Below are 25,767 nucleotides of genomic sequence, written 5' to 3'. Positions count from 1 at the left end.
CTTTTCTGGGTGATAAAAAGTGATGCAAAGAATGTAGTTTCCTATTTTTTTTTCCAAGCAGTGCTGTTGGAAGGCTTTGACAAATAACATATGAATAGTTGTATTGTGTCAGACCAAAGGTCCTTCTAAGCCCTGTACCTTAGCTTTCAGAGCAACCAAGATTTGGGAAGACTATATTAACTGAGAAAACATACTTCCTTGGTGTGATCCTCTCACCTTCGGCAATTTCCTGAGCCAGAGATGACTGCCTTCGTACAACAGTCCTCATTTGCCTTTTCCTTCTGTTAATTCATCATTTTTAACTCATTAACACATATGGTGATAGGTCATATAGTTCAACTACGTTTGCTGAAGAGAGATCTTTAGTCAGATTAAAATCTGTACCCTGATAATTTCATTTGATGTCCCTAAACCTAAACATTGTTTGAGAAAAGACCATGAACAATCTTTCCCTGCTCCTCTTCTCTATGCCATTCCCTCTGTTCATTGAAATAGAAAAAAAATTTTTAGTTTTATATATTTTTGAACTAGAGCACTAGTCTGATGTCAACAGACGACAGCCTCACATTTCAGAAACTAGTATAAAAACCCCAGTATTTTATTTTTAATCATTATTTATTATTTTTAACAATTTTCAGTGTATGCAATGTGTTCCTGAGTTCTTGTTTCCATGACAACTGAAGACATAGGCACATGTAAAAGTGTATGAAATAATGTAATACAATAAAGACCTCAGTTTCATGAATTATGAAACTGAACACTGTGCTTTGGGTCTTGTCTTATGTGGGCAGTGCACGTGGAAAAGCAGAGCAATAAACTGTGTTTTACATCTTGTGAACATGTGCATTTCTCAAACGGGAAAAAGGGAACACAGCTCAATATTAACACTTAAGCCCTCAAGATTTCTCCTTATATTTTTCCCTATTGTGGCTACTCTCAGTGGAACCTGAGCAGCTGGAATAGCACTGGGGAAAAGCTAGGTGCCAGCACAGTCCCTCCTGTGACAGCCAAAGGAGTCCAAGAATATGTGTGACTAGCCTTGGTGGACAATCTGAAAAATACTTAAGCATGTGAATAACTTAATGAACTCACATAGAATTGTAGGTCTCTCAAGATCTGTATGTGTTTCACCATATGCATGGCTAGGACCATGGCTTGCAATACTGACTTTGCAGTGTGATTACATGCCTTCTGTCCTTGGTAAACCCATGTTACCAAACAGATTGAAATGGCAGTATCATGCATAAAATGCATGTGCATAAAAACCACATCTTCTAGCTGTATATATTTAAATGGCAATATTTCATAAGTGGGCCAAAACACAAAGGCCAGCTTGCCTTTCTGAAATTTAATTACTGAGGAAGACTATAATGTAATTATTATAAACCACTACAACTTATTTAATTACCAGAACATAAAAGTAACTGAAATAGTTCTAAATTGAAAGATGGCATCACAGCAGAAAATAACATAGCCTATGAATGCTTTCCCAATCCTTACAGGGATTGGAGATAAAATTAATGTATAAAATCCAATTTTTAATTGCGTTGCTCGCTGTTACGCAATTTAAAGGTGGGTATAAAATTGTAACAGCATAAGACATGAATAACAAATTCATTTTATATCATACATATAACACGCTCCAAGTATCAAATTCACTTAAATCCATCATCTTTCATGGATTCAACTGTTTACATTGTCATATACAATAGCAGTCCTGAAAGTTTCCTTTTTTGGTTCAACTCTTTCCATCATTATTTAGTTAAGTGTCTGTGTTTTTAAGAGAGACACAAAAACCACCTTTTGTGGAAGCAGGTCTTAACTAGCCATACCTCAGGCTATGGAATTGAGAAATACAGGAATTGTTATTCACGCTACATTTTGAATCGAAGATTCTGTAAAGCAGGTGATACATTATTTTCTGTTGTGTAGCTCTCCTCTGTGCTGTTTGACCTAAAAAAGGGAATCTCTCACAGGGCTATAAATAATGCATCATAGTCATTAAATATTGATCTGGCTTATACCATTCACAGCTGCACAATTAGGTTAGCTGTTTAAAAAGAGCTTCTTATATATTATCCATAATAGGACACTGTTTACATATTCTCTTTGGAAACTATATTAGTTAAATTTAAAGGTGATGTGTGTTTGTAGGACTGCTTGCTAAGTCACAGGACTTGTTCATCACTGTCTCAGAAGTCAGTAACTCTTGCTATAAATATCCTGTCCTGGACACAGTTCTGCATTCATTACTCGTGTATCTTGGCTTTCTATATTTGTCTAAAAGACAACTATTTTTAGGCTTGGAGAACCTGCATTTCAATGAGAAGAAAGCTGGCACTACAGGACAGTGCTATAAGATAGCATCAATCTTAGATTAATCAGACTTCACTAGTCTTACATTTTTCTATTCCAAAAATACAAATGCTTATAGCAAAACACTAGTGCTAGTACACAACAGAAATAATGAAATTGTCTTTTAAGTCTGAAATACAAGAGAAAACTGAGTTGCCACAGTTTTAAAAATCATACCTATTTCTAACTTCTTTAAAAAATAAAATTAATATTGATATGGGTATGAGTCATTGGTGCATTTCTTTAGCTTATTGTGCCGAAATTCAGTTTGAATTTAGTGTAGTTACATAGATGCAAGTGAGGAGAAGCATTGTGATAAATCAGGCTCAAGACTTCAGACAGACATTCTCAGATGTACAAGAAATATTTGTACTCAAGGTGGATTTTTTCGTTTGTTTTATTTGCAAATGCCCATGAAAAGTAAAGTTTAATTTTTCCCTCTATATCTAGATCAATGGTATCAGAAATCTGCCTATCACAGTAATGCAGCAGATATCAGAAAACCTAAAAAATATTATGCAGTTTATATGAATTTAGCAGTATCAGATTTGCGTGATTTTCCTTTTTTGGAAGCCATCATAATCTAGATTAAAAAAAAATAATCAAAATTGAAAAATATTTAGTAGCAAATAGATGTAAAATAATCTGGCAATGGAGAGTCTATGTACAATACTTACTGTAAATTGTATGTTTTCATTGCTCTTGCTTTAATCCTGTAAATCATTCTCAAAACCCACATCCTCTTTCTTAGAACCTGGAAGCACAGTGCATATCCCAAATACAGGAATAATGATAGATATCCCACAATTAATTCTCATTAATAATTAATCTGATTCAATTGCCTGCTATTGAAACTCTATCAATTAAGCTTCCATATGTTCTTCCCCATTTTAAAAACCTAGCTGTTTTCAGGAAAAAGGACCCATTTTACACTGCATGACAACTCAAGTTTTCACTTAACCTACATTTTAAACTGGCATAAAAAGAGGACTGGATCTTTAATTTTAACTTTTTTAAGAGATCTTCTATCAGAAAACGCAGTATAAAACACTGACTGCCATGAATAAATAGATGGAAGGTGGTGGAGGGAACATTTCTATGCAATTTTTCACATGCCAAAGCCGAAGACACCAACATCCTACTGAAATCAATGGCAAACCTCCCATTACCTTCCCCGGGGCCAGATTATCACCTACAGAGACTAAAGGATTTGCTCAAGCTCTGAATCCCAGTCTCTGCAGTTCCACTTGTGTCTACCTGGAGGGCTAAGCCCCCTCTCTTATCACTAAAGCAAACTCCCTGGGTTAAGGGCATGAATTTTCCATTCCCATTTCCCCTGGGCGCAGGCAGCAGACTGAGCGGGTGGCTCCATCCAGGTCAGCAGAGCTGCACCTGCCTACACTGCGTCTGAGCCTTACACTGGTCCTGCTCGCGCTGGCCTCCTGAGAAATGCGTGCCTGCTAGCATCAGTGCTAATGAATCCCAAAAGCTTTAATGCAAATAATGAAAAGGACTGGTGACACGAATTTTTACAGTAATGATTCATGTAATTGGAGTCTCTTCTGAGAAAAAAACCCCATCTATTCATTAACAGAACAATTTCTAATGATATAAGCATTTTTAAACTTGGCTTTCAGATTTTTTTTTTAGTGAAAGCTATATTCTAGTAACACCAGAAGTGGAATCCCTTCAAAAATGTGCAAAAAACCAGTTCAGTGTGAATCTATGTTGCTGCTTTGTTTTTAGACAGTTGTAGAAATCAGAAATATGGAATAGGCCAATTACGTGACATGGTCCATTATCATACACTCATATTTCATTGTTCCATACTGTGAACTTCCCTCTGTATTTTCCAGCTCCACAACCAATGGTGCTCTGCACTTTTTCCCATCCTAGCATCTGGAGAAAGGTATTTCATTTCTTAAGGGTTTCTTATTGAGGTGGGTTTTTTTGCTGTTTCATTAATTCTTAGACAGTATTAGTAGTAACAGAAATAAATGTTATTTATTTTACAGAACTGCTCACAATGATTACGTTTAGCTCTTAAAAAAATATCAGGTATATTTGTGGATTTGTATATTTGTGAATTCATCCAATAACAGTAGGAAATTATTAACAAAATTTCAAGTAAAAAATCAACTTTAACTAGTTTTGCTAGGCTTCCTGTAATGCAATAAAATTAATTCACTGGTAAAAGCCAGAGGAAAAAAACTTCAAGTACACTTGCAATTTTTCAGTTTGTATCAGAATATTCTTGAGATCTTAGGCAAATAAAAATTAATGGAAAAGCATTTTATTAAGACTATAAAGAAATAAGATGACAAAGATGGAAATAAGCAACTTGAACTTGGAGGAAGAATATGTAATTATTTCCAGGCTGCTGGGGTCCAGTACAGTATGTTTGGGGTAATATGTTGAAAAATTGTCAACTCAAATGTATTATCACTCCAAAGTCATTAATTGCTGTTAGGTCCCATGTCAGTCAAGAGCCAGTAGTGAACTACTGGCATTACTCTCATTGAGATGTTTCTATCATGTGTGTTTCTTACTGTTCTGACTGAACCAGAACATCAGGTAAATCGTTAACAGACATTTCCCCTGACATCTGCCAATAAATCACCAAAGGGAGAGGGGACAGTTTTAGCCCCAAACACCCCCCAGAGGGAGGAATTGTTTATTAGCCAGACAAGTCTAGAAGATGACCCTAATATAACAAAGGACTTATACAAAATATAACAATATAACAAACAGAGAAAAGAGTAGTGATTTCAGGGTAGGATGCCCCAGGAGACCTTGGCAGGGTGACTGGCTGCCAGAGCTCTGCAAGGGGGGAGACAGGAGCAATTTCATCCCACAGATGGATGGCCCTCTCTGGGGATGAGCTCTCTGTCGAAGGCCCACAAGACATGCTGGTCCTCTCTGGGTTTTTGTTGTTTTGTTTTGTTTACAACCAGTGGTGTAAAGCATTAACAAAGACCACCTGGCACTCATTCTGTCAAGAACTGAAAGCAACAACTGGATATAGGAAAGGGAAAATTTTTCTGAAAAATTATCTCAGCTTAGTTTAAGCTTGGTTATATTCCTCATTTTCTCATCTATGTTCTTTATAAAAATGTATCTATCAGGGTTACTAATGAATAAATGCTTTTCATTTCCCTTTACCTTATCAGTGACCATTAAATGGATAGTTACATGCCTCCAAGGTAAATAGATAACAAGACATTCCTTACTTGGAGACTGGCAAATCTATTAATGAAGACACCTGGGAAAACAAGTAGAATAGTTCCTCATCACACTAGTATCTAAGTCCAAAGAGTAACATAGCAGGCTTTTATTTCAACTACATAGACCATGATGGAGAATTGTCTTTCAATGGCTGACAGCAACCAAGAAGTATGGCCCACTGGTATGTAGAAAGATATTGGTTGAATTCTGACAGTCACAGAAGCTGTATTATAGATGCTTATACTAAGGTAAACTAAACTAAAAAAAAAAAAAAAATTATGGTCCTTTATCCCTTTCTTTCCCCTCTCTCTCACACAGTGTTCAGTGTTCTTTTTGCCAAACATAAAATACAGCTTAGTAAGCACACAGAAGTATTTTCTGCTGGCTACACCATTGGAATGATCTTCAACCCTGTTTGATTCCAGCAATAATTCAGTAATCTAATCTTCCTCTTACAAAAGGGTGGGTAACTGCAGCGAGAACTACAATGGAGGGAGAATATAACACCCTTATCACCAGGTATTGTTAGAGTTCTAAGGCACAGCCATTGTTTGGGCAATAATCTACAAACTAATTAACTAACTAGCAATAGCTGCCCTTCCTCAGCCCAGGTAACTCATCAGTATCAGCTCTGCTAAGTCACCCACAGCTTCCCCTTCCACCCACGGTGCAGAGATCAGGTTGCAGCCAGCCAGCCAAGTGTCAAAATAACCATCAAACAACTATTTTTCAGCCAGACAGGTGCCAGTGAGCCACAGCAGGGAACGTCAGCAGTGTGGGGACACAACAGTCCAGATCTCCTTCCCAGACCTCACCACAGTCTCTGATGCACTTTGTGTACAGGAGACCAACACTGATACCCACCACAAGAGCCTCGCAAACAGCTTTGAGGAATCCTCTACAACAGTGACTCCTCATAGCCATGTAAAGTGCCACCAAGTTTCCCTAGTGTTTCCTCAAGCAGAAAAGGACAAAGCCTATCACAAAAGCAGCTCTGGAGTGCTGGCAGTGATGAAAGAGCAAGGTCACCATTCCCCCTACTCTCTACCCATTAGCAAGGCAGGATTCAGTGAGAACACATAATTACTGGTCCCTAGCAATGCTATGTTCAGCACACATCGCTTTACAGTTCTGCCCAGGGCACCTACAGAAGTTAGAAGTTTCTCACCTTCACGTCCAGCCTTCTGAGCCTATGCATAATCTTGCTAGTGAATGTTCTGCTTTTTTAGTAAGCATAGGACAGCTTCCACACTATAAGCATGTAAAGTCTCAAGTTCCTCTCATTTTCTCTAGCCTCTTCCTCACCTCCCACTGTGGTATGACTTCCCTATGTGTCCTGGTTTCAGCTGGGACAGAGTTAACTGTCTTCCTAGTAGCTGGTACAGTGCGATGTTTTGAGTTCAGTATGTGAAGAATGCTGATAACACTGATGTTTTCAGTTGTTGCTAAGTAGTGTTTAGACTATAGTCAAGGATTTTTCAGCTTCTCATGCCCAGCCAGTGAGAAAGCTGGAGGGGCACAAGAAGTTGGCACAGGACCCAGCCAGGGTAGCTGACCCAAAGTGGCCAACAGGGTATTCCATACCATGGGACGTCCCATCCAGTATAGGAACTGGGGGCGGGGAATCAGCGCTCGGGGACTAGCGGGGTGTTGGTCAGCAGGTGGTGAGCAATTGCCCTGCACATCATTTGTACATTCCAATCTTTTCATTATTGCTGTTGTCATTTTATTAGTGTTATCATTATCATTATTAGTTTCTTATTTTCTGTTCTATTAAACAGTTCTTATCTCAACCCGTGGATTTTGCTTCTTTGTCCCGATTTTCTCCCCCATCCCACTGGGTGGGGGGGGGCGGGAGTGAGTGAGTGGCTGCTTGGTGCTTAGTTGCTGGCTGGGGTTAAACCATGACACTATGCTAGCTCTTGCTGAGGACACCACCAAACCCACACTGATGTGTAGTTCCAGCAGCTGGTGCTGGGACAATGGTATTTTGCCACTGTGCACCCGTCACTGCAGCTCTTTACCCTTTCAAAGATTTTTTCCACTTTCCTTGCCTAACAGCCTAACATGTAATACAGCCTTCGTAAATCATTGTTAGTTACGATTTTCTGCTTTTGATGTAAAACTTTTCTCTCAGATAATCTACATCCATTTTAATTTACTGTTATATTTTCAGAAATAAATAAAAACTTAAATTCTTACCTTAAATTTATCAACTTCTGCCTTCGAACATGTTGCATGATAAGATAACACCTGCCAAATAACAAAAGATAAAAAAACATTTTTGTAGACTTGACAAGTAGAAATAATAGGGCTCTGTACTGCAGTCTAATCAATGATGTTTAAAACAAATTTAATTAATATTTATGCATGGTAATCCAGTTCTGAATGACAGCATATAATAACTAATTGCGGGTTATCAGGTATACATGTGGCATTTATGTTGCAGGGAATTTTATAGGACATCATGGACAGTAAGTAATTTAATATTATAAGCATTCCTACATTGTTCTCCTGGAGTTCTACAATTAAAAGAGAAAGAGTTTAATGTAAAAATAACAGCAGATTTATAGACTTTAAATAATGCCTTTTCCCATACCGCAAAGCTTTAAAGCCTTTGCTAGTGGCATATCACTGCATGCAAATTAGCACCTCTATGCTCTGCCTGACATTCTCTTCAATACCATTCTGGAGATGAAAGCATCAAATAAAATGCACAAAGTGCACACCTCCCCTTATTACCTATAAGTATGCATACATTTAACATGGAATACATTATATCCTTACGTGACGATACTAACATTGAACAAGCACTCCAGAAGGTGCAAGAGCCACCCTGTGTCCTGGACCCACCAAGGTCTGACTGCGTGTGGGACGAGGTGCTGGTCCATGATGGAGGTCACAGAGCCAGAGCACTCCTAGGACAGGTCCTCCTCACCACACAGCAACACCACATCTGCTTATGTGCTAAAGCTTTGATACATGTTTCTCATTTTGAAATTGTTTTCATCTATGAAAGTCTGTGTTACTCATATCCTAAACTCTATCTCAAATGCCCTTGGCTTGCAATACCTTGTGGCAATAAGTCCCAAGATGTATTTACACATATCAATTTTAAAGATGTCATATTTTACAGTAACAGGAAATCATTCCTGCACTATAAAAGAATAAATAACAAACACCAATTCACTTGTTCTATCCCACATTATACTTTCTATAACTATACATCATGTCCTTCCTCAAACAGTATCTATTTTTCTGTCCAACCATATTGTAGCTTCTCTCAGAAATCTATAAGATTAGTAAAATTGTCTTCTGCTATGACAGATTACACTTAATACCAAAATTCTTGTCAAGCTTCTCCTTTATCTGCACTCATTATGTCCCTCTAGATTTTTACAGTCTTCCTTAATATTGATTATTCTGATTTTTTAATCATTTGCAAATTTTGCATCCTTAATATATAAAACAGTATTTAGCCTGGTTTTGAACCATATGGCATCCTACTGTCAAACTTTACCCACATTTTTTTTACATTTTGGTCTTCTGTTTATTAGTCAATCTTATGAGAATTCTACATGAAAAACAGTATCTGTATATCTGGATAAGAATCTCATTATGGTATATATCAAATTGATTTATTTTACATCTGATATCAATGTCATTTTCAAATGCCATTCATTGCCATCCTAGCTAAATACATAAATACTAATAAAGTATTCTATTACTGAAAAATGGATTCACAGTCCTTCAGCATACACCATTCTTTTGTTCAGTACTTTTCTGCTGTATCTTCAATCACTTTACACAAATATTATCATGGGTTGTTGCTCATTTATAGAGAGAATTACTCTTCACTGAAGCATAGTGGCCATTTATCAAACTTATAATCCACATTCAAGCTACGTGGCTATTAGTCTTTTTCAGATCAAAGAAAGAAGCTGTATTTTAAACCAAGAAATTTAAGTTTCCTTGATTTCAGTAGTAAATAACAAACTTCTATGTTAACTTTCAACCCTATGTATCTGAGTGTGATATCTGGCACTGCTTGTTTTTCTTGCCAGGAGGAGTATTCATTCTAAGGTGTCATATTGCACAAATATCCAGGGCATATGAGGGCTTAGAGTAATTCATGAGTATGATATGTAAAGAACAAGGAACCCTGCAGGAGGCCTGAAAAGGAAAGTGTTTAACTTTTCTTCCTAACTGAATACATATACAGGAATAATAAAAAAAGCCACTTATATTTAGAATGTTTTTTTTTAACACAGTCCTATTGAGCTCAAAAAGCCTTAACATGCCTATGTGCTTTACAGGATAGGTCCCCAATACACAGATAAATACCTCCAACCCTAAAGCAAAGAAAAAAAAAAAAGCCATCTTCATAGCAATCCAGTTTGATTTGATTCTTGTTTTAATAAAGAATAATTCATATCTCAATCAGGCCAATGCTATTTTTGTGGCCCTGTTGTAACAGTGGGTATTGTATAAACTCAGAGGAGTTACACAGTTAAAGGGTACACACACGAGGGAGAGCTAGATCATTTTCTTCTCTTATCACATGTGAAATTTAAAACAATACTGCAATCTTAGCGACATTACCCTTTCATCAGAGGAATGTTTTAAGATTAATCAGTCTTGCATAATGCTTTTTAAAAGAACTTAAATTTCATTCAAGCCATTCTTCATTATTGTTTTAGTAGGAATAACAAATTTGTAAAGCTATCCTCAAAACTCCAAGCTTTGTTCTCACCAAGATTATTTTTAATATTATGTTTAAAATCTCCAGAATATAATAGACAATAGTGCTTTATTGTTGAATTAGCTTATAGAAGCTTAAATAATCATAATTTTTTTAAATGGTCTGTATTTTTGTTTTACAGGAGCTGGTAGATTTCATTCTTCATGAATGGGGAGGGGGAGCAGAAACAGGAAAAGAAATTCCTGCAAAGGCAACAGGCAAGAAAAGAGAAAGCTTTCCATCTATTTAGCTACTCTATATGTATTTTCTAGAAAGATGTGATGTGTTGGAATGCTAGGACCTTGCATTATGTATCAGCCTTGACCCACAGCAGAGCTCTTACTGAGCTGCCAGCCATCCTCCTTTCACATAATTCTGGCAAGACATATATTTGGTAAGGGTTCAGCAGATGTTGCTTTTGATACTAAAAAACTCTGTGATGATGATCACTTTTTTTCAAATTTTGTCCTGTGCACAGTATGTTTTACTTACAGTTTACAACACTAGAAAAACAAGAAGCAGCTATCTAAAAGATCAAATTCTAAAGAATTTTCAGTTACTGATGGACAAAAAAAATAAATTTAATGCCTAGATTAATTCCTACACTTATATTTGCAAGAAACTAGATTCTCCATCATCACTGTCCCCTTTTCTAGTGTAAAAAACATAGGCAAATGAGATACCCAGGTTCAAAATTACTTTTTAAAGTAATTTACATGTGACACTTATGAGCAAGAAAATGTTTCATTAAGATATACACATACATCAAGAGCCACAGACTGTTTTGCCCAGGATTTCTTCACTTGGTCATACATAATTGTGTTGTTGATGCCCAGGCCACAAAAAATAACAAAAGCCTAAAATGAGAAAGAAAAAAAAAGAAAAGAAAGTAAATAATAATTCAATTATAATACAAACGACAAGGTGAATGCTGACTTGATCATGAAAAGGAATTGCATGGAAATATTAGGAATAATCATACTTATTCAGGTTATCTTGAGAACGCACACAAGTCGCTGGCCTCAACAAGATGAGAAAGGTCAGATGCAAGAAACTTGTTTTAATTAGGATGCAACCTTATTAAGTGAAAAGTTCTAAGAATTAATGGCAAACCGCAAATACAGACAACATGTTCTTCCCCCTCTCCCTAGAGCAGACTGAAGCAGCACTACCCAAAAATACCGAATCCTGCTGAAAAAGTATGTTATTGCTACAAAATTGAATGCCTCTTACTTCAAACAGTCGCTGGTCGGCATCATCAAAGGGTTTCCCATCAAGCCTGTTCAGCACTTGAGCTACCCCTTTAGAAAGAGTTAATATGAATTATAATCTTAATTCATTAATTCACAATGCAGAATATTTTATTAATTGGTAAAATTTAAAATACATCTTTCAAACTGAAAAGCAAAACTGCAAATATTTATTCTCAAAATCATTAAACAGATGTAAACATGAAAGGCTGATTGTTTTGATACCAGGACTCAGTTTACTACTTTCAGCTGTTATTCTTTACTCTCCAAATATAATATTGCAAATATAAAAGTTACTCACAATGCTTTTCACGAAAGGTTAAAGATCTCTTTGGGAAAGGATTTGAGCACTTTGCTAACAGCAATCATGATGTAAGTTGTCCTAGAAATTTGGAGTTACTAATATAATTTGCTGAATCAGTACTTTCATTCCTAAAATCTTAGTTGGCTTAGCATCACCTGTGTATATAAGTTGGTTTTTTCTCGTGACTCAATTTTTTCTCATTGAGCCAACGAAGAAAAAGTCATTTCCTTAAACCACTTGAAAAAGAAAAGGCGTTCAAAGCTCTTGGCTTTAGCTGCACTAATACTGAATTCTACTGCAACAAACCACTTCTATTTCATTCAGCTACAATATGCCCTTAGAGAAATATCATAAGAGCTATCAGCAGTCAAGGGTTCAGTTTCTTTCTACCTCTTTAAGGCAATACGCACTTCACAACAAACAATGAGCCATATTTTTTAAAAGACTCAATTCCCACATCATCTCTGCTGAATAAGCTCAAAGATCCTGATCCTGCATGGCACTGAGTGCCTTCAGCAATGCACTACTGATCTCGGCTCTCACTGACAGCCACAACACACAGGGATGCAAGTCTCACCCTGCTGGTTTAAATTGCTATTGCTTTGACCTGAATTCTTCTGTGAAAAGTTAACAGAGGAATCTGGCACTGTTATGTACACATGCCGCTCCTTTTTGTACCAAAAGCAGGTAATAATGCAGGGCCAATTGCAGGTGTATCATAGCTGCGAAGCATCCTATCAAACAAGCAAGAAAACCTTGTCATGTCCGGATCCAGCACACACCACTGCCACAGGCAATTCTAACAGCTGCCACAGCCTCTCCAGTAAATCTTCCCTGACTGTAGTTTATCATCTAAGAGGGAAATGACCACTTTGCTTGACTGCAGAAACACTTGCCTGAGTTATGTACAAAAAAGGGAGACCCAAGAAAAGTATCAAAGCACATCAAACATTTTTAACTAATATTGTTAGAATTTCTGTTTTCATCTCATTAGTCTTCAAGTTTCAGTACAACATATAACTTAACAATGACACAATGGGAAAGCTGAAAAAGTCCATACAGTATCCAAGTCAAAACATCCCTTCTTGGATACTTAGCATGCATCCTAGGTACTGTAACTTCTTAACAATATTCAGCTGGGAAAAAGAAGAAAAAGGAACACAGAATTAAAAAGACAGAATTAAAGTTACATTAGCACAAAAATGATGCAGCTTTGAGGAAGGTCTTACCAATTATTTGGTGGTTGCTATTCCATATAGGGACACACAGAACAGACCTTATGTGAAAGCCAGAAATCTGGTCAGCCTAAAACATAGAAATGAGAGCTTCCATTAGTGGTAGGTACCATTTGCAGCCTTTCACATTTTAGTAATAGAAATGTCAAGGAGTAAGTTTACATTTACAAATGTCATTCCATGTGAATCAGCTCTCACTCAGAAAAAATTTCTGCTGAAACCTCATTCACAGTAAGACTAACCAAAAATCATAAGGATTATTCTAAAAATTGCCAAAGAAAATACAAACGTCGCCACCTTTGCCACTGAAAGCTTATACTATTTGACTTTGATTTGGAATTAAAGACAAAGAGCAATTGAGGCAAGGTCCAGAAAATTCCTGGATTACTTACACTGGTGGATTAGTAAAGACAACCTCCATTGCATAGGCATGCCTTAGAAATACTCTTCCCAATTGTCAAACTGAAATTGGATTTAACAAAGATATAAAAGGGGGCCTTACAGGAAATACGTATTTTCAGAAGAAAGGCAAGAGTAAGTAAGGATGATTGTGTAGAAGTGCAAGCTAGGAAGAAATGGAAGGATGGGGTCAAAATCAAGATTTGAGATTTCTCTGTAGGTTTAATTGGACCTGTAGTTCTGAAGAGAATTTTCTGCCTCATATTGTTTTCTATCTAATACAGCATAAAACTTTGCAATTTATTATAAGTGTCACTGATTCTCTCTTTTCTGTGGTTAATAAGCTTTATTCTTTAGGGTCATTGCTGCAAAATCTGAAGCAAATAAAATATTTTTTCAAAATAGAGTGAGAGAGTGGGATGAGCCCACTCACAGGAGATCAGGAGACCTTCTCTTACTGAAACTGCCAGTGCTATAGGCAATCTGTAATAGAAGAAAACTAAAAAAGATCAGCAATAATTCATATACTGGAGGCAGGATGGAATCACTGTGATCTTCTAGCAAGCAAAAGATGTAACTCGGGTTTTAACTAGAGTACTGCTTATTTGTACATACTCAGAACTCACCACCGGAATCAGCATGGAGTGCTACCTAAAATCCATGGGAGGGGGGTAACAATTGCCTCAGATGTATATCTTAAAATGAACTCAGTGAAAATACTTTGGCATTAAATTCTCAGTGAATGAGTTGAAAATTGAGCATCAACATTTGAAAATGACAACTAGTGTTCTGGGTGAAAAAACAGAGTGTTTTTAATAGATGCAGAGAGCAGAATATCTGTTCATAACTACAAATGTATGTTTGATTCTATTTAAGTCATAAGCGATAATATGTTCCTCTTACTACACTTGACTGTAGAAATAATTGATTGTAACAATTGAATTCAAGAATTAAATTTTCATAGGAACCCACCAACAGAAAATAATTACTGCCCATTGTATTAAGTGTTTTCTTTTTCTCTATAAAAATTGGGCAGTGCCTCTAACTTGGAAAGGACTAACTGTGAAACAAATAAGAGATAGCTGAATTATTCAGGACACGATATATTGAAAGTACCACTGCAAAGATATCAAGGATTGGCATGCTTTATTTTAGCATATCTCTTTGGCAAGAAATAGACTCCAGGCATTAATTGTACTTTTTGAAATTCTGAACAAATTGGCATCAACACAAGTTTTCTTGTACACTTTTACAGCAGGCCCCTTTTATTTTCCTTGTTTTGACAAATTCTGCTGGTTTGAGAGAGAATCCCTTTAATGACACATGGAATAAAACTGGAACCAAGCAAACTCTCAATATGAAACACTTCCAAGCACACTTATTGTAGTAATATAGTTTAGCAAGCTTGCTGACCAAGGCTGTCCACTGATTAATATGCTGCCCAACTGTTGGCCAAGTCCCCCGTAGTAATATTGTTTCACCGGATAGAATTCAGTGAAGATTTTGTCCTTCCACATGCCTCTAACACTTATTTAGATGTTAAGTACATGTATATGTTTTTATCTGTACCTACACCTTCCTAACTGAGCCTGGAATTAATACCATAGGATACATAAACAACTTTTATTAGGAGTGATATGTATCTTGGAGAAATAACTAATCCAGTGTGTATATTTTATTTGTGCAAATTAAAAGGTTAGTTGGCTAAGTTAGATCACAAACACCATTTGTCTCTCTAGATACCGATTCTGTTTACACTCTGTGTGTGTACAGTCCCAGTCACCCCAACAGCTAACGATGGTGCTGCTAACACTGAACACCAACAGCAGAATTTTCAGCAATAAACCTCGGTTTGCATAAATATCAAAGCACTTGATAGAGGAAGGTATCACAAATAGAAAAAAAATTAATCATGGACAGACTAAGTAACTGCCTAAAGTCATACACTAATTCAGTGACCTGTGTTTACTGTATAAAGCCATGTCAACATCAACAGACCAGAAGGAGGACATACTGGATAGAAAAAAATAATTCAAAATAAATATTCACATGTTTTAAAGCCACTTGGATATAATGACAAAATTGTGTTATATTAATTGCAATGCCAAAAATATGATGTATATTTACATTTCGAAAAATCTCTTACTTCAGCATCAAAGCGAGGATCCTGACAGGCATCGCTAATGTTCACTGGGAGACCTGTGGAAGCTACGAGTTCAGCAATGCTATTATTTATTAGCCAGTCGGAATAAGATGATGATTTCTCCGCGTTGTCTTTGAAACTGTCAAAAGTCATAGCAAGGGAAGAAAAGAATACAGTCAACGTTGCTTGAAGTCCAGCATGTCTTATAGGCACATTCACAGGAGCAGCAGAACCATTCACAGTTATTAATGGTTTCTAAGAGTTATCTATGGAACAATTATTCTGTATTTATTGAAATGGTACATCAAAAATTCTCTCCTTTGCACAATTCTTTCTATTGAAAATAGCATTAGTCTGCCAAGTAAAGTAAATACAGCATTTAATAATGAAATGCATTTACACATGAATCAAGAGTGGGATTATGTTCCAAGTTTCTGCGGGACAGGCCTCCTCATCAAAAGCAACCAGTTCTAAATAATATTTTCTGTAGAGCTACCTGAAAGTATATAATTTTAAGATTTTAATTTTTCAAATTAGTCTAGTAATTTAGGGTATTTTTAATTCATACTTCCAATAATTCTCCTGTCAAGGGAAATGCCATTTTTTGTAATTTTGGTCTGAAATGCCAGACCTGAATGGCCAAATAAGGGATCATGAAATAAATCTTAAAATCAATAATGTAAGTGTGTTGCAGCAGGTGGATCCAAGTAGACATACAATACATGAAGGCTTCCTTTTTTTTTTTTTTCCTGGCTGAGCTTCTGCCACCACTACCGAGGGGCTAGAGAGCTGTCAGTAAATGAGCATAAGACACCAGAATTATGTGCTCAACTCACCACACTCCACTGCTGCTTCTCCAGAAAACTCAGTATCTACACAGACCTTAAAGTCCTCACCTTATACCTTATCCAATCAGCAGGAAAAGTTCTCTTTGACTTATTGCAGACAGGATTTTGACATTGGCAAGCTGTAGCTATTCATGTGTGAATAAACACACGCATGTTGTCTTAGTTTTGAGAAGAAAACTGATCAATTTTCAACATCTGAGAAATATTACTTAAAAAAAAGTGACTCTGAGCAGCCATGAAGAAGACTACCAATAGCTTGAACTTCAAAGTAATGTACATGAATGAAAGAAGGATGCACAGTAAAATGCTTGAAAGACTCAATCAAAGTGAAAGGATTGATTTTTGTTAGCTGCATTGATTTTCTGGACACCAATTCAACTAAGTCACTCATTTGAAAGAAAACTCAATATTCTTAAAAGACTATAAAGATAATAAAAATTTACACAAATAAATCTAAGTGTATCAACTTTCATTTGGGATAAAAATTTTGATTAACTGTAATAAATGTTATGTGTATAGTTTGACAGGAACCTTTACAGGGATATAATGTTTTCTGAGCTAAGTAAAAACTTCAGGTTTATAATTTAAAATTTATTTCAGGACATCAATACTTGAGAAGCAAAGAAATCTTTAAGGATAAGAATCTAATTTCAAATGTATAGCTCCCAGTTCATACCTTAAAAATCTGGATATTATCATCATAATATAAGACACTTTAAATTGGGACTGCATTATGGGTGTCAAGCATTTTAAGCAGCAAATGAATTCAAGTAAAAGAAACAAGATATAATTCAGGAAGAAGTTTTAAAAGTATGTTCTACTATGTTGTCTCCATTCCTAGCAAGTGCTTTACAGCTACACTGTGGAAGAGAGGCACTCAAATTTCACTAGGAGGAAATATCAATGATTAATTCTGATGCAAATCACAGCCAGCTGGCTCTCTCTCCACCCTGAGCAGCTCAGAACCTACTCTAAAAATCACAAGCAACAATTTTCTCCAAACTGTGGAAAGCTGTGAGTCCTGCTGAACTGATGCAGGCAGCTGCACGCCACCATCTCCCTGTCTTGCCCCCACACTAGCAGGACCACTGCACGCCAGGCAGGAGACTGAACCCAGCTCAAGACCACCAAGCAGTGCTGCAGGCTGCCCTTACACAGCTGCTTGCCTTGCTATCTTCCCCAAAGCCTCCCTGACAGGGATGGCAGAAAGTACGGTAGGGAAGTGGCACAGCTAAAATCATGGGTACCTTCAATCCTCTGTAGTGACATGAACCCTTCCAGCTCCTAGGACTAGAAGAGCAGAAAGATGCCTTAAGACGCATAGAAATACTGCAGGGAATGGGGTGATACCTGAGTGCACATCATCTCAGGGACAGTGGTGGTGAAACAGCAGTAGCAGGGATTTCAGCACTTTCTCTGTACCAGCCCAACTGGGAGGGAGTACAGATATTTTCTCCCATGCAACCCACTCGCTGGCTCAGGCAGCTGACCTTTCCACTACCACTGGTACTCAGGTTAGAGAACTTCAAATCTCAGCTACATCATCTGCCAAGATTACTTCTGTGCAGGAAAGTCATAGACCATAGCACCTTCCCTCATCCTCATTTTCATCTAGAATACATCAGAACTGAACCCTCAAGGCTTCTAAGATTTATGTAATCTTTTTTCAAAGGGACAGAAAATTTAGGAGACTTGACAAACATGTACTTCAAGAACAAAATGACTGGCAAAAACAAGAGCATCAGTGTACCATTATGGATAATAAACAAACTTGATCATGGTGTGTGCTGGAAAATTGCAAACTGAACAGGTATTTCTTTACAACCAACAGCAAGAAAAAAGATACAAATATTCATTATAATATTTAGGGACTAAACAGGTGAATTTCTATTAGCCAGATGTAAGAAGGGCAAAAGAAAAGCCAATTTCTTCTAAAACTGAGGAAGTATGTTAGGACATGAAAAGTTAATACTGTCCTTGGAGCTTCTCTCTCTTTCAGATAAAACTTATAACTAGAACTGTTCTCTGCCTATAATATCTTCAGATTTCCACTAAAATTTCAAAGAGATAACATTTATCTTCACTGGTGTAATGATGAAGAATCTCATCTTGCCATTTTTTTCCACATGAAACATCTCACAACTTTACATCAGTTATGGCTGCAGAATGTAGAATGAAAAGGGCAAAACTCACTGGAAAAATGCTCAAATGTCAAGGGCTCACGGCATTGTTCTGTATCCTAAATAACCTTTGTTTTCCCACTATAGTGCCAATAACTCAAGCTGTGCCTGTGCTAGATCCAAATGTGACATCATATCTGCCAGTCCAACCTTGGTCTTTGTAAAACCAACTTCACTCTCCACTGGATGAAAAATGAAAGAAAAAGCAATAAATCTTTATATTAAGATACAAAGAAATATATCTTTATAAATCTTATAAAGACTATCTACCAGGTTGCATGTGTTTATTCAGGTCTCAGACCAAAGTTAAAATAATCTTGACTTCACTACACTTGACTTCACTGCAGAGCAGGCTACTACAAACTGCTTTTTGGTAACATGCTAATATAACTATGGTAACAAGAAATGAGCCAGCTTGGTTATCTTGACACCACTCTACATTGTTTTGACTAATCTGGCTGCAGATCAAGTTTGAGAAAAACAGGAATAACAACCACATCCCATGATTCATACTCCTGTCCCTGAACAAAAGGAATGTGTCTTCACCCATTTAATTGACCTAGGAAAAACCAACTGCTACTCTGAAGCTCTTTGTCAAAAGCAGTAACTTGTGATTCCCAGACAAATCAACAGATTATTTATTCATATTGAAACCTTCCTATTTTTTATCACTTGTTTTCTTTTTCCATTTGTCTCACCATTCCCATCTCTCAACTAGTGGACAGGGCATGAAAGAGACCTAGCTTCTACCCATCTCTCTCTGTGTGACCCTAGACTCTGCTGTCAGCTTGCACACCTTAAAAATATCACCATCCATTTTTGTAATGCTGTGAGATCAATCCATGAAAAGCATGAAGAATTATGACCTGTCATGATCTGCAGTACAATGTGCACATTCACCTTAATGAAGTGGTAGCTTCTTACCACAGTGGAGGTGAAGAAATAAAGCACAAAAGAAGGCAAATTACCCCAAAATATTTTTAAAAGCTGCTTAAAGGACTTAAATTTGGCAAAGCACAAGGTAATCTTCAAGTTTGCTAAGCAATGGATAGCAAGTTGGACAGAAGGCTAGGTTTATCATTATGGCAAGCACTTGATATGGAAAATTCTAATTCACAATCAGTATGAATTGATTTGCATAAAATGTATATGATAGTCACGGAGTTTGGGCCCTGAAAGATGGGAGAAATCTTCTCACAATAGCCCTGAACCTTCATCTACTCATTTGGTATGTAGGACATTTTATATGAACTGTTACCAGCTGTATTATCTTGCAGGAATTACTACTGTAACCCCACATGGACAAAAAGGTCTTTCTATTACTACTTAAAACTAGCCCTTTATCAATGTTTAAATACAGACCCTACTAAGCAAAACATATACTTCTATTTTGACTGGGCTCCCAAACAAGATTTAGTCACAGGAACACAATTTCTAGGAAATACATGTTCTCTGAGGTTTTTAGGCTTTCCAACTTGACAGGAGCAGAAATAAAATTCTACTGGAAACCTTTCAACACAGCTGCAAGGAAGCATTTTGTAAGAGATCAACAAACAATCTAAAATAATTTTGTAATTTTAACTTCAGTATTCAGTATGCAAAACAACATTTGCGTGTTCTCCACGAGTTCAACAATAAAAAGTCATCAGTAAGTTCCCGGTTTCTCCTCCAAGACACTGATACAATGTTAGTGCATATATATATACACACACACACATACATATAAAAATATAGTGTCCTGGTTTCAGCTGAGATAGAGTTAATTGTCTTCCTAGTAGCTGGTACAGTGCTGTGTTTTTGAGTTCAGTATAAGAATGTTGATAACACACTGATGTTTTCAGTTGTTGCTAAGTAGTGTTTAGACTAAAGTCAAGGATTTTTCAGCTTCTCATGCCCAGCCAGCGAGAAAGCTGGAGGGGCACAAGAAGTTGGCACAGGATACAGCCAGGGCAGCTGACCCAAACTGGCCAACAGAGTATTCCATACCATGGGACGTCCCATGCAGTATAGGAACTGGGGAGTGGAGGGGGGAGGGCAGGGGGGATCGCTGCTCAGGGACTAACTGGGCATCGATTGGCAGGTGGTGAGCAATTGCACTGTGCATCATTTGTATATTCGAATCCTTTTATTATTACTGTTGTCATTTTATTAGTGTTATCATTATTAGTTTCTTCTTTCTGTTCCATTAAACTGTTCTTATCTCAACCCACGAGTTTTACTTCTCCTCCCCAGTTTTCTCCCCCATCCCACTGGGTGGGGGGGGCAATGAGCGAGCGGCTGCATGGTGCTTAGTTGCTGGCTGGGGTTAAACCACGACATATAGGCATGTATATCTATTGAAGCAAGTCTCCATTTGAGGCAAGCAGGAGTCTTGTCTGAGTAAAAACTCTAGGCTCACACTCTTCAATCAAATCTACCCAAAGTTCCACAAGAAAAATAAAACTATGATCAAGCAAATTTAAAACTATATGAAAAATAAATCCATTGCCATAGAAGACATGAGCACTAACCTGTTGTCAGTGTCAGCACTGCATTTTGGAGATAACAACTCAAAGGATTTTGTAAATTTCACCACCTGTCACAAAAAAAAGTAACTTAAAATTGTTAAGATGAATAAATATGTAAGAAAACAGTAACATAAGGTTCCTATATTTAAACTGTATTTTTATCCAATGGTCTTAGAATAAAAATTCAATCTGTATTCCCCCAATGGAGAATTCATGTTCAAAATACACACTGTGCACAGTTCACTAACAAATAATATCAAATCAAATGGTATCTTTAGACTCCTTCATGAAACTATTTTGTGCAACAGTATATGCTTCCCTTCAAAGGGCTTTGGAACATGAATTATGGAGCTTTACCCAAACATCACTTTTTTTAATATAGGAAAATAAACAGAAAGACCCATTTACACTACTAATTGCAACCAATTTTCCTTAAAGTTATGTGCCAACAGCACATAAGTGAAACATTTTAAGAGTGGCTAATGTGACATAGAACACAGGTAATGTTTTTGGATGCTAGTACAGGTCCCTACCTTCCACTTCAGTTCTGTACTGTAAAAGCTTTTCATGCAATGTACAAACAATGATATTTTAGATATGGCTTAACATTGAGTTACTCTATGGAGATCTGTTTTGATATATAGGTTAACCCTCCAAAATAGGGAGAAATCAGGAAAATAACTGCTTTGCCACTTGTAAAAATGACAAAGTGGGTGGCAAGATGCTATTCTACTACTCCAAATTAACCTAACATTTATGACTGTTTAGAAAAAGTTCAGGCTTAACTGAATACCTTGGCTGTCCACATTTCAGAATTTGGTCTAGAGGAATGAGAACTCATTGCCTGTGGTTTGGAAAAATCCCCTCCATCCTCAAAGGTAGAAATAGTACCAAGAGCAGAGAAATGAAGTGAACAATGCCACCCACGGCCTGCTACTAACACAATGTATTATTCTGTGAAAAATAAAAATCACACGATACTTGCAAACATAGTGCCATTTCATAAGAATGTAGAACTGCATCTTGTAATTATAAAATCAGTGTGGGGGGTCTAGAAAGAGAAAATAAACTAGAAATGTTAAAATTCTGTGACAAAGAACATATAAACGAAATACCTCGATTTTGCTTTTATGAAAGCTAGTGTAATTTAGGGCATACTCCACTGAAACTACATAATTGCTATTAGTTTAAATGAAATAAGAATCATATCTTTCCTCCAGGAAAGAAAATAATGGGTTTTTTCTGCCATATACACAAACTTATGATTCTGTCTCTGATAATCATTTAGACTTGTCACAGCCCAGCAACAAATAATCAATTACAGAGTCAGTGAATCCAACGACACTTGGATAGAAAAAAGAATGATACTACAAGCAACATTTTTATCCTTCAACTACTTCTCAAATCAGTAGAAAGGAGAATAGTTTGAGTTGAATAGCCTGAAAACAGTGAAGGGAGCCACCAACATAAAGGCAGTCACTTATTTTACTATTAATAACAATAATCATAAAATTGTTAAACATTTTTAAAAATGCTCTTATACCCTATGAACGGCAGTACTACAAAGTCCCAGTGAAAGTCCCTGTCAAAACTGTGCATGAAATCCAACTCTTGACAAATAGTTTCATATAGCTTAAGTCCATGTTTTCAACTTAACGGAGCTCTGCAATGAAATAATTATTCCTTGGTCAAGTGGACAGAGCAATTGCAAAAACCAAACGTACTTCAGTAATGCTGATAGTCATATTTTCACTTCACCTGCTCAATCCAAAAAGCTTCTTCCTATCACACGAACAAGTACATGACTATCTAGCCATTTGTATGCAAATACATCTTTTCCAATGGATTTTCTGTTACCTCAGGGAAAAATTACTAGGCCAAAACAACAAAAGGGCTTATCTTTTCACAGCATTTTCATCATTTAGGAGCTGAGACTGGTCCTCATTATTTATTTTGCAAAGTATTAAAGAAACTTGTTAAAATGTGCAAACATAGTTACTCCCAAACATACCCCTGCCAACAGCTAGAGTGAGTGGAAAACTTTCAGGAAGGAAACAAATCCCATGGAGTAGTGGCCACCAAAGGTGGCTGAGAAAACTCCCTGTGGTGCAGGTTCAGCCCTTATTGTCTTGCTGTTCTTCCACACTAAAATACTGGATTTCACAAAAAGACATTAATGAGAAGTTCAGAAGCTGACTACTGTGAAGACACCGATTAGACTGCTGTAAAGCCCACTGAGCTGCTGAATACACAGGACGGTCAGTTAATAAAGTCTTGATGAGTTTATTTTTATCTGTTATTTCTGAGGGACCAGTAGTCTGCTTAAAGATGTAGCATGTTACATACTAGAATAGAAGCTACATAAGTATTTCAGTTTGCTACAGTTGAACAACAATAATGGATGCAAAAGTATGAACACTGTAGAAATATCAACAAAGATGTCTGATAATTATTTATTGGAATGTATGCAAAAAAGGTTAGTTCTGAAAATGAGCATTAAAAATTTGGTTGATGATGCAACTGTTTCTGGTTCTGAAGCTGCTTGCAAGCACCACTCATTTGGTAAGTCATTAGCCTGAAAATGTTAGCAAGGTCATAAATTCCAGGTAAATGTAAATGAAACTACAGACAGGATTTTTCTTTCCTTCTAGTGGCTATACCATGAAAGAAAGGAACTGAGCAAATAAATATTTGATAACAAATCAGGTCATTCCTCTTTTTTAAGCAGACCACAGGAGCACCTTGCTTCTCAATTAAGCTGTCCTAGCTGCTCCGTAATAAGCACTAATTACATCACACAGACAACTGAGAATCACAGCATATCAGCTGGATCACACCACTGATAGATCCATCAGCAACTTACAGACATTCCATTAAATGCCTTCAAATGACCAGAAGGAATCATAAATGTACCTTTCAGTTCCCATTTGAAAAAGTGGCTATACTGGTTTTGGCTAGTTTTCTTCATAGTAGCTTGTATGGGGCTACATTTTAGATTTGTGATGAAAACAGCGTTGATACCACAGGGATGTTTTTATTATTGCTGAACAGTACTTACACAGCGTCAAGGCCTCTGTTTCTTATTCTGCCGCCCCAGTGACTAGATTGGGTGGTGCACAATAGATTGGGAAGGGGACACAGCCAGGACAGCTGACCCCAGCTGACCAAATGGATATCTCATACCATATGATGTCACGCTCAGCAATAAGAGCTGGGAGGAGGAGGAGAAAGGGGGAGCGCTTTCAGAGTTATGGCATTTGTCTTCACAAATAACTGCTACATGTGATGTAGCCCTGCTTACCTGGAAATGACAGGAGACCTGCCTGCCGATTGGAGGTAGCATATGATTTCCTTATTTTGCTTTGCTTGTGCACACAGCTTTTGCTTTACCTACTGAACTGCCTTTATCTCAACCCATGAATTTTCATACTTTTACCCTTCCAATTCCCTTCCTCATCCCACTGGGGTGGGGAAATGAGTGAGCAGCTGTGTGGGGCTTAGCTGCCTACTGGGGCTAAACCACAACAGTGGTGTTGATAAAGATTCAACCTGTACCTAGCTTACATTTAAGAATGACGTGCTGGAAGAATACTTGCTGTCCAGTACCTATATATGATATGGAGCAGCTTCACCACATTAAAAGCAGCTGCTCCACCACTCAAATATTAGCCTTTCTACAGAATGTCCAGCCATACTTACTGGTGATTCGATATCTTCCAGAAGTAATACTGAGCACCGTTCACACTTCAGCAGAGTCTGGGCCCGATGCATAATTTTCTTGACAATTTTCTCTAAGTCAGTCTGTTCCTCAAAGAGGTCATTCACTACTTCCAGTAAAGCCTGCACACAAGGACAGAAAACTCTTGCATTGATTGTAGAATTAATAAATACATGGAGCATTGCAAAGGAGACATAATCTCTGGGATTAATTTTAATATGAGTGATCCATTGAAATTTTCATTCAAATAAAGTTCTTGATGATTACGGCAACAGAATTGGGGTGGGGGTATCTGAAGAAAGAAAGAAGTATTTCTTAGCTCACAACTGGGCATAATCCAACCCCTAGCAAACAATGGGAATCTTTCAAACTATTTCACTGTGGTCCAAAAATGAAACAATGGCTGTAATGCAACTCTCCAAGTACGCAGTATGGATTGAGTTACTTGATTTGCTATATTGAATTTGCTGATGCATTTAAACTCCATTTTATTCATTTATTACACATTTTGCATGTTCAAAGCTGGAAAGGAAGTACATCAATACTTCCATATTCCAATAGCACTCTATCCAGTCTTTACCACTAACATGTCTGTAAAATACAATGTTTTAAAATTAAGGGCTTCCCCTCTCATTTCACCAACTTGAAAAATAATAGGCCATGTTCTTTCTTACCATGGTTCCAAAGCAGCATGCTTTTTCCTTTATTCTGGTTTAGGGCACTGACACTAAAGAACATCCATATAGGTAAGCATATAAACGTTAGTGGTCTTAGCTCTCCTAATGCAGTGGTCATCAGCAAAATGGTGGTGTCAGTCACTGGAAGTTGCCACCATTGGTGCCCAGTTTGATAGGGAATGCGA

At 37.1% G+C, this 25,767-nt stretch overlaps 1 protein-coding gene across 1 annotated transcript in view; it reads right to left on the bottom strand.

The window, feature by feature from the left end:
• Positions 1 to 25,767, bottom strand: part of PDE11A (phosphodiesterase 11A) — a 140,970-nt gene that overhangs the window by 52,457 nt on the left and 62,746 nt on the right. The window contains exons 4-10 of the mRNA XM_075029295.1: positions 24,887 to 25,027; positions 21,191 to 21,255; positions 15,656 to 15,791; positions 13,105 to 13,180; positions 11,555 to 11,622; positions 11,086 to 11,178; positions 7,783 to 7,833 (exon numbers count right to left, since the gene is read on the bottom strand). Of these exons, the coding sequence (XP_074885396.1) occupies positions 7,783 to 7,833; positions 11,086 to 11,178; positions 11,555 to 11,622; positions 13,105 to 13,180; positions 15,656 to 15,791; positions 21,191 to 21,255; positions 24,887 to 25,027 (630 nt within the window). The remainder of the gene's footprint in view (positions 1 to 7,782; positions 7,834 to 11,085; positions 11,179 to 11,554; positions 11,623 to 13,104; positions 13,181 to 15,655; positions 15,792 to 21,190; positions 21,256 to 24,886; positions 25,028 to 25,767) is intronic.

The sequence above is a fragment of the Buteo buteo genome, chromosome 5 (genome assembly GCF_964188355.1).
Source record: "Buteo buteo chromosome 5, bButBut1.hap1.1, whole genome shotgun sequence".
NCBI classification, from domain to species: domain Eukaryota; kingdom Metazoa; phylum Chordata; class Aves; order Accipitriformes; family Accipitridae; genus Buteo; species Buteo buteo.
This window is presented reverse-complemented; position numbering and strand designations above follow the sequence as displayed.